Raw genomic sequence first — 17,678 nt, 5'->3', positions numbered from 1 at the left:
GTACTTCCCACAACAGAAGCACAGAGAAGCCAGCAGAACTCCCTGCCTGGTGGAAGACACTGACACCTCCCCTGGAGACAACCTTCTGCTCATACTTGGTGCTCAACTCTGAGACAGCACTGCCCCGTGGCAAGGCACAAAGCGGGGCCTGACAACTCCATTCTGTCCTTTCTCCCCGTTCCCTTGCTTCTAATCAGCATGCACCAAGTTTATCTGCATCAATGTAGTTGCTCCTGGAGTGGGAGCTTTGTCTTATTTCTAGCTGAAATTCTCTATATTAAGGACTAAAACAAACAAACAAACAAACAAAACCAAACTCTCTATGATAAGAGTAGCAAGCACAGGTTTGAGGAGAAACTAGTCATTTTGAACTACTAAAGCTTATATAGACATGTCAGCACTGTCAGGGATAAGAAACCCTGTTTTACACTAAAGATATAGATCATTAGATAGCAAACAAATGAATAAGTAACAATTTGTATTAGTGTGTCTTTGTCAGCTGCCAGAATTAACAGTGCAAAGAAAAAAGCAAGATACATAAAGTGAGTAAGAGCCAAGCCCCAGGGCTGGAGAGATGGCTCAGCGGTTAAGGGCACGGACTGCTCTTCCAGAGGTCCTGAGTTCAATTCCCAGCAACCACATGGTGGCTCACAACCATCTGTAGTAGAATTGGATTCCCTCTTCCAGTGTGTCTGAAGACAGTGTACTTATATACATGAAATAAATAAGTAAATCTTAAAAAAAAAAAAAAAAGAGTCAAATCCCAAAGTTTTGGGGCTGAAGGAATGGCTCAGTGAGTAAGAACATTTATTGCTCCTATTGATAACCTGGGTTCAATTTCTGGCACCCACATAGGGTGGCTCAGAACTGCTGTAACTCCAATTTCAGCAGATTCAAAATCCTTTGGCTTCTATAGATACCTACATGTACATGCCATAACTAAGCTCCTACAACCACAAATATATATTAAGAATAATAACAACAATAAAAGCTTTAAAAACAGAGATTTTCAATATTGTAAAGAAGAAACTTTTGCTTAAATCAGAAACTAAGTCACACGAGCCTCTCTTTCTAGCTGAAGGCCCAAGCCAACACTTTCTACCATGCTGCTGGGTTCAAATGAGAGTTATAGCGTTCTTGGTGCTGTGGTCCTTATTTAAGGTTTCTCCAAAGTCAAACTGTTCTTTCTATTAAAGGAAGATGGGCAAAACCATCTTTAATCTGTTTTCATGCGCTATCACTTATTCTTTGAAGCACTGCCCAAGGGGTAGCTCACCAGGGATGTGGACGCCTCCGTACGTGATATTAACGTCGTAATCCCCCGGAGCGAAAGGAATGTACTCAGCACTGCAGCTGCCATCCTTGTTGTCTCTGCAGTTTATCTTTGACTCCGACGGCCCCTCCACAGTTATGCCAAGCCCACCAATCCCTGCTCCCCTGGAAAGAGGGGGAAGTGAAATGTGATCAGCCCACGCCAGCCTGCTTACTGCCAGAACTCGCTTACAAACATTTTATAAGCCATTCTATTTAGTTAACTTGATTCCACAAGTGTGGCAATACCTCTCAGGCAGGAATTTCTCAGACATTTAGTACCCTTCCTAACACTGTGACTTTTTAATATAGTTCCTCATGGTGTGGCGACCCCTTAACCATAAAATTATTTCATTGCTACTTCAAACTAATTTTTCTACTGTTATGAATCGTATGTAAACATCTGATATGTGATTCCCCAAAAGAGTAGCAACCCCATAGGCTGAGAACCTGCCTATGGTATAGGATACAAAGACAAATACAATGTGAGTGTGTACCTTAGGGGTACTGAGCCTACGTTCTGTCACTGATCTACCAGCACATCCCTTCAGAGTAAATTATAACAGGAATGTTTTGAGTATTTTTCATATAGAGTTGGCTATATTCTTCTGCATCATGAAGCTAAGGAACTTCTATCCTTCCTTTTTTTTTTTTTTTTTGGTTTTTTGATACAGGGTTTCTCTGTGTAGCCCTGGCTGTTCTGGAACTTACTCTGTAGACCAGGCTGGCCTCAAACTCAGAAATCCTCCTGCCTCTGTCTCCTACGTGCTGGGATTAAAGGCGTGCGCCACCACTGCCTGGCTGTGGGCTATATTGAAATAGACCCATAACTTACTCCCTTGAGACAGGGTCTCATTTTGTAGCTCAGATTGGCCTCAGACTTATAAAGTTTTTTTCTTTGCTTAATCAATTAATTACCCAGGAATCAATACCCTGAACCCAGGACCCTGCCTACCTGGTTACCACCGTGAAGACATTAGGTTTGTTGGTAAAAGCCTCTTTCAGTCCAGGGCCTTGCGCATGGACCCGAGATGGCTGGCAGCCTTCAGTGACAGCCACTTTGAATGGGCTATTCGGTATGGGCACATCATCGTATGTCACCTCCACTACATGGAAACCTGCCCCAAAACAAACAACAAAAAAACCCGTCATCTGTGTACAATGTTACCACTTCAGACTGTTATCTAACACTTGGCTAGATCTCTAGCTGCTACTTGAAAGGAGTAGATTAAAGAACACAGTAACACAGGGTTGGAGGCAGGTGGCTCAGTGGTTACGCATTGCTCTTGCAGTGGACCAGCGGGAAGGTCCCAGCACCTACATTAGGTGGCTCACCACCAGCTATAACTCCAGCTCCAGGACTCTAATGCCTTCTTCTGCCCTCCATAGGCACGCACACACACACACACACACACACACACACACACACACACACACACACGCACACACACACACACAGAGACACACACACTTAAAAAAAAAAATCAGAAAATGGTAATACCAGTGTACTTTCAATTTTAAAAGATAAAAACTATTTGTGCGGGGCTGGTGAGATGGCTCAGCGGTTAAGAGCGCCAACTGTTCTTCCAAAGATCCTGAGTTCAAATTCTAGCATTCACATGGTGGCTCACAACCATCCGTAACAAAATCTGATGCTCTCTTCTGGAGTGTCTGAAGACAGTGTACTTACATATAGTAAATAAATAAATAAATAAATAAATAAATAAATAAATAAATACAACAACAAAAAACTATTTATGCTTTTTGTTTGTGTGCTGTATACCCTCCCTGAAGCAATGAGTGCTAACTTTTATTTAAGGCAGTCACCCTGATTTTGGGAAACACTACCAGGCATTAAAAGACCACAGGAAACTCACAAAATAGAAAACCAGCCATCTACAAATACCTGAAGATACCTGTAGGGAATATTTATGGGACCATATACTCAGGAAAGGGGATATATAGTGCTTTCCTTTTCTCTTTATGATTTCTTGATTTCTCAAAATTTTAATAATCAGTACTATTCAAAAAGAAAAACTGTTTAAAAAATATGTACACAAATCATACCTTGCTAACATGCCACGGCATGACTCTATAATCTGCTCAGGTAAGACTGGAGATTTGCAATGTAAAATATAAATATAAAATATAATGTAAAATAAAGAAGGCACTGAGTTCAGGCCACTGGCTGCCGGGGAAGGGACCGTGTACACTGTTCTTTGTTGAGGCAGGCTGAGCTCAGCGACAATCACTGGAAACAAATGGCAAAGCACAGCTCTGAATAAAAGAGTTACAAGCACAGAGGGGATGACCCACCTTTCTCAAAGGGTGTGTATTCGACCTGATAGGTCCCATCAGCATTGTCCTTGACAAAGCACTCGGTGGAGGCCCCTGAGGGGTTGGTAATTTGAGCTTTGATATGGTCACCTCCAACCTGGGTAAGGGGCCTCGAGTCAACCGTAAAGTCCGTTGTGGCCTCCCGAAACACGTCTGTTGAACAACCACACAGATAATAATAATATCTTGGATGCCAGAGACTCATCACCAGGAAACCCTGCAATCATCCAGGGAGGGAGTTTGGATTTTTCCTGTTGTCACAGTACTCTGACTACAAGCAAAATGTGCTATTTGTAAAATTGAACAGGCCTGGCTCGAAAGTGTAAACGGCTTTGAGATGAACCATATTCAAAGGTTCTGTTAGCAGTGCCATACTTGTTGGTTCAGAGAGACGGTGTGTCTGGCTGAGAGCAAAGGAGCCACGCCAGGAAAGGGAAAAGATATCTTCATTCAAGTCCAGGCTGAAATAAGGTCTGAGGAAAAGAACAAGCTGCACACGAAAGGAACAGAAACCATCAAAGATCTGACTGGCCAGGCCAGTGTCAGAGGCACAACAGACGTGCAGAACTCATGGAGCACAGCCTGTTCTCAGTCCTCGAGTAGTAGCAATGGCACTGGAAATGGAATGGTTAATCTTTTCCAAGCATTATCGCTGGAGCAGGTTAACATGATTCGTTTCACCATAAGAGATCACTTTAAAATAAGCATGATGAAATTAAAAAAAAAAAATGTCATCTTGGGCCCAAGCAAACCCCCAAATGAAGACTCCTCACATTCTGGAAGACATTAAGTATATCTGGTGCCTTAAGGGTGGTTTTGCTGACTGTGAAAGTCAAGCTAGACTTGGCCAAGTGACAGACAGCAGCAAAACTTCTCAAAGATGAGGATCAGGTCACGGCAATGGTGCATGCCTGGAATTTTAGTCACTCAAGAGAGGGAAGCAGGAGGGTTGTGAGTTCAAGACCAGCCTAGGCTGCACAGTGAGACCCTGTCTCAAAATGAAAACTAAGGCATCTAGGACAGGGGTAAAGATAGACCTCCTCCATCCGCTGTGTATTATTAAGGACATTTACATCATTTCATTCTAACTTAGTCCCAGAGACATTATAAACATAAATAACAAAAAATTCTGGATTTTCCATAAAAACTTGAAAAGTTGCCAAGAATGCTGGGCCCCATTCATCAGGGAAAAACATAGAAATGGGGACTTGGTGGAGTACAACCTCTGGAAACAGCATGCTCCAATTTTCCCTCTACCTGTACTCCCCCTGCCCTACCCATCAACCACACGAGGAAGAGGCTATAGGTGAGAGAGCCCTCCCCCGGTATGTGACTCACCTTTGCCTTCAATTCCTGGCCCAAAGGCTTTGATCCCACTAGTGTCTATGGTTGGCTCCACCTTGACCCAGGCAGGAAAGTGTGGTACAAGCTCACCACCATACTTCATGGTCAGTGTGTACATGCCAGCTGTCAGAGGCACATAGGTCACAGCGTAGGTGCCATCTTTATTGTTCTGGATGGACACTTCAGCTTTCGCCCCTGAGTCTGAGATGGCTTCAAGGCCCAGAGTCCCAGGCCCTGCTTCTGAACAATCAACGCAAAGGATTCCAGGTTCACCCACTTTTCCATGTTCAAGTCCTGGTCCTGACGCTACAACCTTAGATGGGTCAAATGGCATTTCAATGTCAGCTTTGAAGGGAGACCCAGGAATATGGACTTCTTCAAAGAGAATGTTGACAAAGTATTCTCCGGGTTTTGTGGGAAGGTAGGAGACAGAGCAGGTCCCGTCACCGTTATCCGAGCATTCGATTTTGGCCTCACATGGACCTTCCACAGTTAGGCCCAAACCTCCAGTTCCAGCTCCTTTAGTGTCAATGGTGAACTCAGCGGGCTTGCCTACAAGACCTCCTTCAAGGCCAGGACCGTGGGCCTTCACCTATTTGAACAAAGAGTTAAAATTAAACCCACTCTGTGGCTGCTATTGCTGACCAGTCAGCCACAAGCACACAAAAGCATATGTCAGTATCTCACATCCACTCTCTCTTACACACTTGCATGCACACGAATTTGCTTCATTGTGGCCTGAAGAAGGTAACTCACAGCAGCTTAGACTCTTACATATCCATCAATAAATCTTGCATAATAAAACTGTGTTTTAGAAGAGATAATTTTATAGAATTGATACCACTCACTACTAGAAATAGTCCCAAATCATTTGAATCAAAAAGACCATGAATAAGGATAATATATTTTTATGTCTGCTAAGCTAGTTTCTGTAGGGTGAGCTCAATCTGTGTAAAACACACTGGGCTGAGGCCTCCACCTTCTTTCTCACCCATCCTTGCGAGCTGGCTAGTACCGTTGTTATGCTAGCCAATAAAGGAAAGGTCTCTCACCGAATTGCAAACAGAGAGCAAACATGAACAGAGGGTGACTCAACTGTTGAGAGAACCTGGCACACTGAAGTGCAGAATATCAGTTAGCCACTGAGAGCTCATATTCACCACAGAGACTTTCCGTGTATCTTTCCTAGGTAGGACCAGAGAACCCCAAATCATAATGGCAACAACAGAGCAACCCCAAACTGACCTTGGTGGGATCTGGTGGTAGTGAGGCCTCCACAGTATAGGGGCTCCCGGGCACTGGGTGTCCATCATAGGTCACATCTACAGCAAACAGCCCCTCCTCCCGAGGGATGAATTTGGCTGTGCTGCATTCCCTGCCAGCCACTGGTGCTACCAAGCATGGCACCACCTTCCGAGAAGGGCTCAGGATGGTCACATCCAGCTTCCCCTGGCCTCCTGCCCCGTTGGTGTCAATGGCAAATTCCTGGTCCTTTCCAACCTCAACTCCTGTAGAAAGGGAGACAAGCTAAAGTGATGAGCTGCCCCCCGTCAGCAGCAAAGGGAGACAAGCTAAAGTGATGAGCTGACAGCAGCAAGGAAAAGAGAGAGCAAGGTCAAGATGGCCCAGTGGACATAGGGTGATTCCCTCAGTTACTACAGTAAGTAACTGCTGACTCAAAAGTCCAGAAGCAGGACTAACACAATGGCATTTATACACTGCAATGCCTCATTAACACCGAATTGTTTACTAAACAATTTGTATGCCAGTCACAAATACTGTACATTGTCTCCTTCAACTTACATAAGAACTCTATGGGCTGTTAATGAACAACAGTGGCCTTCACCGATGGGGAAACTGAGGCCCTGAGAGGTTAAGTAAATTGTCCGGGACAACATATCTAACAGATCACAAAGCTGTCATTCAAGCATAAAGTTTCTAATCCCAGAATCATATTTGAAAGATTATAATTACAGTATAGTCCAACTCGGCCTGCTTCCTCATTTCCTTGAGGTTATAATCTTATATGTAAATACATCCTTAATTTAAGTCAGTTTTATTTACTAACTCCTGTGGAAAGTTCAATCCTATTGCCATCCCCAACCCACAAGAAGGGAGAAGTCACACAGCTGGCAAATTCTGAGAAGTAACTTTGATGTCTTTTAAATGGTTTCTGGGTCACATATTTACAAGGTTAGGGTTAGAGAGATGACCCATGGTTAAGAGCACATACTGATCCTGCAGAAACTGGACTTCAGTTCCCAGCACCCACATCAGGAATCCCATAGCTGCCTATAACGACAGCTCCAGGAGATGGACAGTCTTTTCCGGGCTCTACAGGCAGCTGCCCTCAGGTACATGTAACCCTCTCCCCCGACATGTAAGCAAAATCAAATTTAAAAGTAATAAAGCTAAATCTTAAAACAGTCTGTAAGACAAGGCTGCAGGAAAGCCAGGTGTTATTTTAACAAACACAGGGAAAGGGTTTTAGCCAAAACAAAAGCACAGGGAATCTAAGATGCTGCCACAACGCAGTCAAATCTCAACTCTGGGGACATGGAGAAGGCTGCTGAAGCCAGCACAGCTGTCCACACCTCTGTGTCCCAACAGGACAGAGGCTTTCCCTAAGAGGCACCAAGTTCTTCCTGCTTTTGGAGTCAAAAGTTCAGGGAAAGAAGATGCAAGTGGACACTTGAAGTGTCTTTCACGTGCTCACAGCTGGGTGTCCCCAGTCACAAAAGCCAGCACCCTGAGCTCCCACTTAGCAGCTTCCAGAAAGTGAGATATAGCCTCTTTCACAAGAGCATGCAGGGCACAGCCAATGAAAGCTCTCACTGAAGGCTAGCTGCGCCTGAGGGACTCCTCAGAGGGGAGTAACCTGGAGTTACTAGGCATGAAGGCTTGTACTGCTGACTTGGTGGCCCAGAAATCAGGTGAGCAGATTACTGAGGGACATCTAAGGTTGGGAATCCCCAAGTGGTTAAAACTAATGAAGAAGACTGAATTGTGTTAGGATTTCCAAACTGTAACCTTAAAAGGTAGCACGAGCCATGGACAATAGGCAAAGCAGTACAACTTCAATGAAAATAAATACTGCCAGGTGATTTCTCTGGCATCTGTATGTGTGGATGCAGGAGGAGGGATGGAAGTAACATGCAAGACCTTATTTAAAACCCAAAGATGCTGTAAAACTCATCAGTCAATTCTCAGAACTGTGGTTAACTGTAAAAGAGGAATCGGCATCTCCAACCTGTAACCCTGGGGTTACATGGAGCCACACTCTGCCTAGGACAGCCACCAATGCAGAGAATATCACTTGAAACAATAACCACCCCCAACCCCCTCAACTGTGTGGTTCTCAGACATGAACTCTGTAGATGATACCATATAACATTCTGCAATGTCAAAAGGTCGGAGGTGTATATATGTAAGACCTTGCTGGTGAAAAAAAGTGGGTTGTTAATATGGATCCTGCAAGTATTTCAAGACCATGTGAGCATAAGGAAGCGTGTTTGCACTCATACTGTGCTAGTCTCTTATGTTAGGAGTTTTCCATAAAAAAACAAAAAAACAAAACAAAACCAAAAACAAACAAAACATAAAGGGCAGGGAGTGCTTGCCCAGAATGCAGAAAGGCCCCGGGCTCTAGTCTCAGAATCACAAAAACAAACAGGACTAGAGAGATGGCTCAGGGGTTAAGAGCACTGACTGCTTTTCCAGAGTTCATGAGTTAAATTCACAGCTACCACATGGCAGCTCACAACCATCTGTAATGAGATCCGATGCCTTCTTCTGGTGTGTCTGAAGACAGCTACAGTGTACCCATATACATAAAATAAATAAAATCTTTTAAAAAACAAACAAAACTAACCTTTAAATTCTAACAATGTTACAATGTACTTATAATAATATAAAACTAGGTAAGATATACAACAAGCTAAAGGGCAAGGACAGAAAGAGAAGGCTGTGGTTTCTAAGTGCCAGGAGTTGATTTCTAGTAGGGCCATTGACCTTAATGTGATGCAGATGCCCAAGATGGTTGGCACAGTATGACTCTCATCTGAAAGCCGACATTCTCTAGCCTCTCTCTTAATGAAAACTTCCTGTGGTAACATCGGCAGTCTCACAGAGCTGACAACATGCCAGTTTCTGCATTATTACCTCATTTAACATTTTTATCATACTTCCATGAGTCTAAGTGTCCCCAAACACCCCATCCCCACTGCACAAATGAGGAAGCCTGCTGAGTGTAAGTGGCAGGCATGTCAGAGCACAGCTCTCACTCAGGCCCAAGACCGTCCACTGCACCATCTCTCCAAGGCAGAACTAGTGTCTCTGAAAATGGCATCTTTTGAAGGGAATCTAATAATAGCAGTCACGGTTGCTGGTCGTCTGACCTCATTCAACACTTACTGTTTTCCAGTCCATTAATTTTTATCTTGCTCAGATCCAGTGGCGCAGCAACGCCCACAGTGAAAGGACTTTTAGGAATGGGATCGCCACCATAGGTCACTAGAACCTGCATGTTGCCCTGGAATGAGAGAGAGGAAGGCGTGTGCTTCTGGTTAGAGATACTCTTAATGCCCCCCAAGACCTTCATTCCTCCCAGGGACATGGCGAACTTAAATTCATTAACCTAATTCTAATTAGTTGTTCTTGGGTCTCATATCTTTCAGGGTGCCTTCAACCTTGCTATGCAGCAGAGGATAACCTCTACCTTTCAATTCTCCGGTCTCCCGGGATTATAGGTGTGCGTACTATGACACCGAGCTAATGCAACACGGGGGAGCAAACCCATGACTTCATGTATGCCAGGCAAGCCTTCTACCAACAGAGCTGTATCTCGTATGACTCTTACTGGCTTCAGGAAACATCTTAAACGTACTCTCTAAGCTTTTGAAATACATGGCAAGAACAACAGAAAAATCAGATAAACGTAGACAGGGACAACAGGCTGGGGACTAACACCAGGCTTGTACTATGAACTCTGTGTACTTCAACAAATCAAACAAATCACAAAATAGATCCATGAAGTAGTTCTTGCTGCCGCCTCCCCCATTTTTCAAGAAGACTTGGTTCAGAGGGGCAATGGAACATGCCCCCAACACACTGGATTCATACCCTTGGCACCCAAACCTTTATCTTTTCTGCTCTGCCACTGCACATCACCACATGCCACAGCCAACCCCAGCCATGGATGGGTATAGTCACTGGGCTATAACCAACAGAACCAGTTCTTCAATGCCTTGGCATTCAGTTTCGGGACACTAGGCAACACAAGGGAGGTGTTCACAGGAGCGCTCTTAGATCAGCACATAGACATAACTTCTAATTCCACTGAAGGAATAAAAGCAGTGCTGGAAGCCTGGCAGTGCCCTTGCTGGAAGCCCTGATGGCTGGAAGCCCTGATGGCTGCACAACCCTGCAGCTGTTGTTCTTTGTCCACAGGTCCTAAGCCAGCTCACGGCCGACTTCCTCTCTCCACATTCAGCTGCATAACCCCCCTCCACAGCAAGGCTCCACGAAAGCCTACTGCAATCTCAGCAGATCCGTGTTGTCCTCGCCTCGATGTCCAGGAATAACAAAGTGTGTGGGAGAGTGAGAGGAGTCCCCAGACAATCCAGCAGGCTCTCTGGCACACAGGCCCTGCTAAAAGCTGTCACCGATCGAGTGTTAAAAGGGTGTAGCTTTTGGCCTGATGTATATTTTCTCACATTCCTTTTGTAAATAAAGAAGGGAAAGAGAGCCAAGGGGAGGAGGGATGGCTGCATCATCGGAGGAGGAGGAGCTGGTCCTTGAGGAGTTTTACTATGAGGCACAAAATCAACGGCCGACCTTAAGGGTCTAACATTTCATGCTGAACTGTGCATAGGTCAAATTCTACAGAGCTGGGAGCCAGCCAAGGAACACCAAAGGTCTCCCCTAGTGCTAACTGCTGCCACTGCACTATCCCCAACACCCCCAGCTCTCCTGAGCCCCCACTTCCCCAAGAACCGCTTAACTCCTTGGGTGCTAGGCTAACCCTGAGACCAACTTCAGGGCTAACCAGGCATCTTGGTAAGAAAGCCTTCCCCTCCCTGATAGATTTTTCTGGCCATTTCCCTGAAGTGCTAGAGCAAATGAAAAGTCCCTTTCCAGAGAAGCCCGCCCAGCTCATAAAAGAAAGTATGCTTCATTTCCACTCTCAGAAGCAACACAAAACTCAGCTAGGAAATGAACTCTGCCTTACACAACCTTAAGGAGTGGGAGTGGGTGTTAAGGAGTGGGAGTGTGTGTAGCCGTGGAGACTTACAGCTCCAAGCCCTAAGCCTTTCCCGTTTCTTCTGAGGCTAAGCTAAGAACAAACTGGACTTTTCTCCCACAGGACTGTCTAAGGCAGTGAGCAACTGCCTGCAAAACAGCTTTCTATTTTTCCCCTCATGCTTCTGAGACCCAGCCTTTATTCAAAAGACAACAAACACACAGACCTGACAGCCTAGTAGATCAAGCAAGAGAGCCTTCCACAGGCCTCTCCGCTTTGGAGACTTCTGAGAGACACCATCCCCACTGGGTTGGGTAACTCCTCTAGAATCCTGAGAGACACCACCACTGTGTTGAGGACATTTCAACACAGGGAATACTATCCTGTGAGGCTTGTGAGATCACAGGGTTCCCGGAGGTCACTGGTAATACATGTGACCGCTTAAACCTCGTGACATAGCAGAGCACTTGGTCTGGGGTGAGAAACCTAAGCAACTTGAGGCTAGGAGACTGCAGACACGCAAGACCTTGGGCAAAACCCAGGCTCTCCGTGAAAGTCAACCTTTTCCTGATCTCTGGGAGAATCCTGAAGCCCACCTATCATGCCTACTTCTTGGAGGCAAAACCAGCTCTGACCACTGTATCATTATAGACATCTCTAACCATTCACATCATTTGTCCACTGTAGGTAAGTATCTGCAAACTGCCATTCAGGCACTAGCAGGGAACAGAAGTCAGCAGTCAATACTTGGGTTCCTCGGGGACATAGGGCTTTAGCTCTTCAAAAACATGGTCTACATTCTGAGGACGTATAAAAATCTAGGCCTGGATGAACCCATGCCTCTCCAAACACACACACACACCAAATAGCTGCCTTTCTGGAAACTTCTAGTCTGGCAGTCCCAGAAATTCATCACAAGAAGGCATGTCCATGGGCATTCGTTTCCAGAGCATGTGCCCTTCTCCACACAGAGGGCAGCCCTCTGGTGGGCTCAGGACTATGAACCACACCCCACAGCATGGCTGACAGATACGCTTTCCTTCACCTAATCTGGGGCTTTGGGCTCCTCCTGTGAATGAGACACAAGCTGTGCATCCCAACTCTTCTACCAGGCTACAATGCTCCTCAGCCAGCCAAACTTGTGAGCAGACACATCCTATCACTCCCTCAATCAGCTGCCCATCTACAGGGAGCACTTAGAGCCCCAGCTCTGGTGCAGGGCATGCTACCCTACCTTGTGGTGGTTCGAATGAGAATAGCCTTCATAGGTTCATTTTTAAGGAAGGATTAGGAGGTGTGTGGAGCCTTGCTGGAGGAAGTGTGTCCTTGTGGGTTGCCTTAGAGGTTTCACAAGTCCACGCCAGGTTAGCCTCACCCTCTCTCTGCCTGCTGCCTCTGGTTCAGCGTGCAAGCTCTCAGCTTCTATTCTAGTGCCATGCCTGCTTCCCTGCCTGAGCCATGTTCTGAATCACGATGGTAATGGATTAACCCTCTGAAACTGTAAGCAAGCCCCCAATTAAATGACTTTGTCTGTAAGTTGCCTTGGTGATGATGTCTCTTCACAGCAATAAAAAAATAACTATATAGGGCTTTAGCTCTATAAAAATAACTGTGGGTAGCTCATAGCTCTGGAGGAGACACGTCACCTGATTTCTTTGCCACCGGGAAATGGAATGATGAGAATATAAGGCTTCCTCTAAATGGCCTCTGAGGTGTACAGAAGGCACCACGAATATCAAGACTCTACCAGAATTACTGGACATATCATAGCCCCAAGAGGCCTCTTAGCGTGTCAACAGCCTTCAAGGCTGCTGTTTCTAGAGAACAGGATGAACTTGCCCTCGGGGTCATTCTAAAGTAAAGTGTTTCTTAATCTCGCACCACTCCAAATGCAACGGACGCTGGACTGGGCCTCTTGAAATGCATCCTGATTGGCAGCTTCACTTTTTTTTAATGGGTTCAAGTCAAATTAAGATTCCATCCTGGTATCTGCAACTTACTAACTCATCCAAAGGACAAGAAAATATGGTATGTGGATAGTAGAGGTCAAAGCTAACTCATAAAAGGTTTAGAAAAGCACCTATGGCTTTGTGATCTTTATGATGGCTTTCTGGTATGTTCTTCCAAGGGATGCAGAGAAACCTGCAGCAAAGAGCTTGTCAGGCACCCAGCCTAAGGTCCCACCATTGAGAAAGAACTGCCTGTTAATCACTGTATCTTCTGACAAGGCACAAGGACAGGTGATCTACACATGTAAGGAAGCTTTCAGGGGACTTCTTAAGCGTACAGGAAGAACGCCTAGAGGTAAGAGGCAACACTTCCATGATGTGGTCCTCAGGCCTTCCCCTAGAGAATGCCTCCCACTGTCAGAGGTACTCCATATTCCTATGATATTAACTCCAAGGATACAACACCTCTAAAGCAAGAAGGCTAGCTACACACATCCTGCACCCCCCATCCTTACTGCACCCCTGCTCTTCCCCGCTTGACTCCCACCAGCCCCTTGCTGAGGGTCCAGGCAATGTGGACTGAGCAGTGTTTCTGCAGACAGCTTCATCTTTGTCCTACAGTTAGCTTGTTTACAAAGGAGGGTCCCTCCCTCCAGTATGAAAGCATCTTAGAAACTTAAGAGTGAGCATTTCTAACACGAGGCATGAGTATTAAAATCCAGACTCTCCTGCCAGGGTATCTGCCATGCTAACTCTGGAGGTGTGAACATGAAGAAAAACACAATTTTAAAGACTTGTAATAGGTTCAGAATTTCAGTTTTGCAAGATAAGAGCATGGGGAAGCTAAACGGAGGCAATGGCACCATCAAGTGTATAGCATAGCATTTTGCTATGAGAAGGATGAATTTAAAAATTAAGGAAATAGATATAAACTTGTACAGAAAAGGTAGTTTTTAGACCTTTATTGCATAAAATAACAAATCTGCCTAGACAGCGAAATTCTTCAGAATTCCTGCATTTTGTTAAAGGGAGCCATTTGCGGCCTTAACCGCAGGCTCTGGGCCCTAGGGACTAAAAGCTGAATGGGCTCTTTGAGAAAAGATCTCACTCAAACACCTCATAAAAAAGGTAAACTATGCGCAACTGCCTGCAAAGGAAACTGCAGGTGGGAGCTTTCTATAATTAATAAAAGATTGAGAGTCGGAGGGATGGAGGAGGGGAGACTGCATAAGAAAGTAGACCTGGTAGTTTTGTATATAAGAAGTTAGCATTTCTCTGATAAAATCCCAAACTGAGGTGGGGGAGGGGGACTGCCTTGCTACTTCTCTGGGAATCCCACAGCACCCTCAGGCTCTCACCCAGAGAGGGGAGAGCACCCTGAGGTACCTCCACACGCACAGCACTGCGTGGGAAGTGCCTGCGCAGAAAAGCAAGAGGCAGGAAGGACCCTACCTGCTGGGTTGGGGTGTATTTAACAGTATGTGAGTAGTCGTAATTATCAATGATATCCAAGTCCTTCACTGCCTCCCCAGGAAGGGGGCTGCTGAACTGCACGTTGAGCGGAGCTTTTCCGGCTCCCTTGGTGTGAACAGTGAAGTGGGTTGGCTTCCCATTTTCCACGCCTGCAAGGACACATGAAACAGGGAGACAGGGTTGGTTGGAGAGGTTTCACTTTTAGAACCAGTCTGACAGGTTTGACAGCAGCAGCAGCCAAACACTGTTGCTGCCACATCAGAGCCTCGATGAAGATAAGCCCCTCTAGGTCTAGACAGAACCCACGCTGCAAAGGTTATGGAAGCCTTACCCACCACCATCTTACCTGCTTTACTCAACCCGGGGCCTTCTGCCTTCACCTTGCTGGCGTCATGGGAAGGGTCAACTTTGACTCTGAAAGGGCTGGCGGGGATTTCCTGAAGCAAAGACACATCTCAGAAGGATGGTTCCTAGAGCACTGTCAGAGTGCCCAACCAGTTTGCAAGCAACTTCTGCCCAAACCCGAAGGACAGAGTTTGCCCTAACACCCTCTTGAAAGCGCTGAGCAACTTCCATTACTGTAGGCAAAGCCTGCACACACTGGGGCAGATCTGGAACCCTGAGAGCACAAACACCCTCATGTCTTGACACCAGATGTTTGGGGACAAAGGATAAAAAAAAAAGTACTACTCAGAATAAAGTAAAAACCAACAATATATAGGGTTAGGAGGTAGGAAATACCCTCTAGGCGTAGCACTGGGCTGGGGAGTGAGGGCTTCAAGGAAGTAATCACGAGAGTGGCTAATTGTTCACAAAGAATTAACAGGCTGTCAGAATCAAAGTAGATTAAATTAATGAGGTCATGCCAACTTAAGATCACTAACTTGCGGCACAGACTGTTCTCCTGAGCTTCCTAATTTTTATATAGTTCATTTTGATCATTAGAATTTCAAAATGCCTGGTTTCAGAGTACCCCTCACAGGACTACATTAACACACAGCTGATGCTTCAAAAAGCTCTTGCTATAAAAGTTTAAGGGCAGAGACCAGAGTTACTGCTAAGAGGTCCATCTAGAAGTTGCCAAACTTTTCAATCAAAAGTTAAGTGAATGCTAGGGTCCTGCTTTTAGCCACTCACAGAAAAGAGTGCAAATTAAATTTAGCACCCCAACCCCAACTCCGTTTGGTTTTAAGAAAACCGGGAAACTGAACACAGTTCTCAAGGCACAACAAACAAGAACAATCCAAAAAAGGAGAGATACACAAGGCTCATTCCATTCTGTCCCTTGTAGGCCCCAACACACCTCAGATGCAAAGAGAACTTTGATGGTATATCGCCCAGGGGCAGGAGGTACGTATTTGACTGTGAATGTGTCGTTGGCATTGTGAATAATGTCAAAATCGACATCTTCCTCATCGTCACTTAAAACTCGGGCATCACACTTGATACCAACACTGACATCACCTGGAACAGACAGACCAGCTTATTAGAACCAGTTTGCAAGCAACAGCGTGTCTTGAGCAGTCACTTCCAGCTTGGACTAACATACTGCAAGAACAAGCCAGGAAAGGGGAGGAAGCAAATTAGGGTTTCGGAAAAGGACACACAGAGGATTAGCTAAGATCACCAAGGAGCCAGCACAGCTCATTAGCAAAGTTCTCTGCCCTCCAATGCTAGGACAATGTTTGTCCGAAAGGAGAGACAGTCAGTGGGGTGGAAGAACCTCAGCTCACCTTCCCCGGCCTCCGTGCAGTCCACTGTAAAGTGAGTAGGTTCATTTGCCTTCAGACCACTCCTCTCCACGCCTGGGCCAAACACTTTGACCTTTTGGGGATGGCTACCTTGCCCAATGTTGACCTAGAAAAAACAGGAACACAGAAAATACATTCTATCAAAAATATTCCTTCCCTGAGTCCAGCCTAAGAGTAGAAATAGCCATTCTGTAAGTCTATAGAGCAGTTTGTCCTTTAGGACAAGTTTCTTTTCCAGGCGTGCCCAGAATGGGTTCTTCCTATATGTCTGCCTTGGCCATCTGTATCCAAAGTGCAGACTCAACACATAGCCAGGGTTTCTCATATGATCAGCATGGGCCTCACAACTTACCCTGTAGGGGCTGTGTGGTATGTTCACACCTCCCCAGACCACAGCGATGGTGTGCTTGATAGCTTTAAGTGGGGTATATGAGCAAGCATAAGTGCCATCCATCCGACTCTTCATCTGGATGTCAATGGGCTGGCCTTCCCCATCCTGCAAGAGAGCCAGAACCTGAAGCAAAGTGTTCCTCAGTGTCTCCACCAAAAGGGGGTCTCTGTGGCTTCTGGAGATGGTCAGAATCCCACCAATTTATCTTAGGAAATCATACAGCAACTGTAACGTGCTAAACACTTCCTATACACAGACCACAGGCAACAACAAGTAAACCCGAAGTCCCCCAAATGCGAGGCCTCACTGGCTCACTCAGGATGATCTTGATGTCCTACCTTGGGCCTCCTAATTACTAGGGATCATGTACATGTTGCTGTGCCCAATTTCATTTATTCACTCATAATTACTAAGAATAAATGCTGTCTTTTCCCCCACCTAGAGCCAGTGCCACTTAGCACTTCATTTTAATTCCAGAGTTAAAGTCCCTTGGCTAATTTTAACTAAATCAGATAAGATAAGCAATAATCTGAATTTTGATCACAAACCTATTAGTAATTATACAGACTCAGCCAAACTGAAAGACATTATAGAAAAATCTGAAACAAAAAAGCCTCTTTTAACACAGCATAAATCACTAATACCATGAAAAACGTTCTGCTTTTCCTCTTCCATTCGTGTAGTTCTCATGTCACTGTGGGGTGCTATCACTGCGCCCCGTGTGCAGGGGAGAGCTCAGGGCTGTGGGTGCTATCACTGCACCCCGTGTGCAGGGGAGAGCTCATGTCACTGTGGGGTGCTATTACTGCACCCCGTGTGCAGGGGAGAGCTCAGGGCTGTGGGTGCTATTACTGCGCCCCGTGTGCAGGGGAGAGCTCAGG

At 45.6% G+C, this 17,678-nt stretch overlaps 1 protein-coding gene across 3 annotated transcripts in view; it reads right to left on the bottom strand.

Annotated features, from left to right (window-relative positions):
• Flnb (filamin B) overlaps positions 1-17,678 on the bottom strand; it is a 133,979-nt gene that overhangs the window by 40,926 nt on the left and 75,375 nt on the right. For all 3 annotated transcript variants that reach the window (XM_021181301.2, XM_021181302.2, XM_021181303.2), the window contains exons 14-24: positions 16,759-16,902; positions 16,389-16,512; positions 15,959-16,119; positions 15,002-15,092; positions 14,635-14,804; positions 9,406-9,523; positions 6,238-6,500; positions 4,987-5,584; positions 3,628-3,801; positions 2,267-2,429; positions 1,277-1,437 (exon numbers count right to left, since the gene is read on the bottom strand). In XM_021181301.2, coding sequence (XP_021036960.1) covers positions 1,277-1,437; positions 2,267-2,429; positions 3,628-3,801; positions 4,987-5,584; positions 6,238-6,500; positions 9,406-9,523; positions 14,635-14,804; positions 15,002-15,092; positions 15,959-16,119; positions 16,389-16,512; positions 16,759-16,902 — 2,167 coding nt within the window. The remainder of the gene's footprint in view (positions 1-1,276; positions 1,438-2,266; positions 2,430-3,627; positions 3,802-4,986; positions 5,585-6,237; positions 6,501-9,405; positions 9,524-14,634; positions 14,805-15,001; positions 15,093-15,958; positions 16,120-16,388; positions 16,513-16,758; positions 16,903-17,678) is intronic.

Source organism: Mus caroli, chromosome 14 (genome assembly GCF_900094665.2).
Source record: "Mus caroli chromosome 14, CAROLI_EIJ_v1.1, whole genome shotgun sequence".
Lineage (NCBI taxonomy): Eukaryota > Metazoa > Chordata > Mammalia > Rodentia > Muridae > Mus > Mus caroli.
The sequence above is the reverse complement of the archived record's forward strand: the minus strand, read 5'-3'. Positions and strand labels throughout refer to the sequence as shown.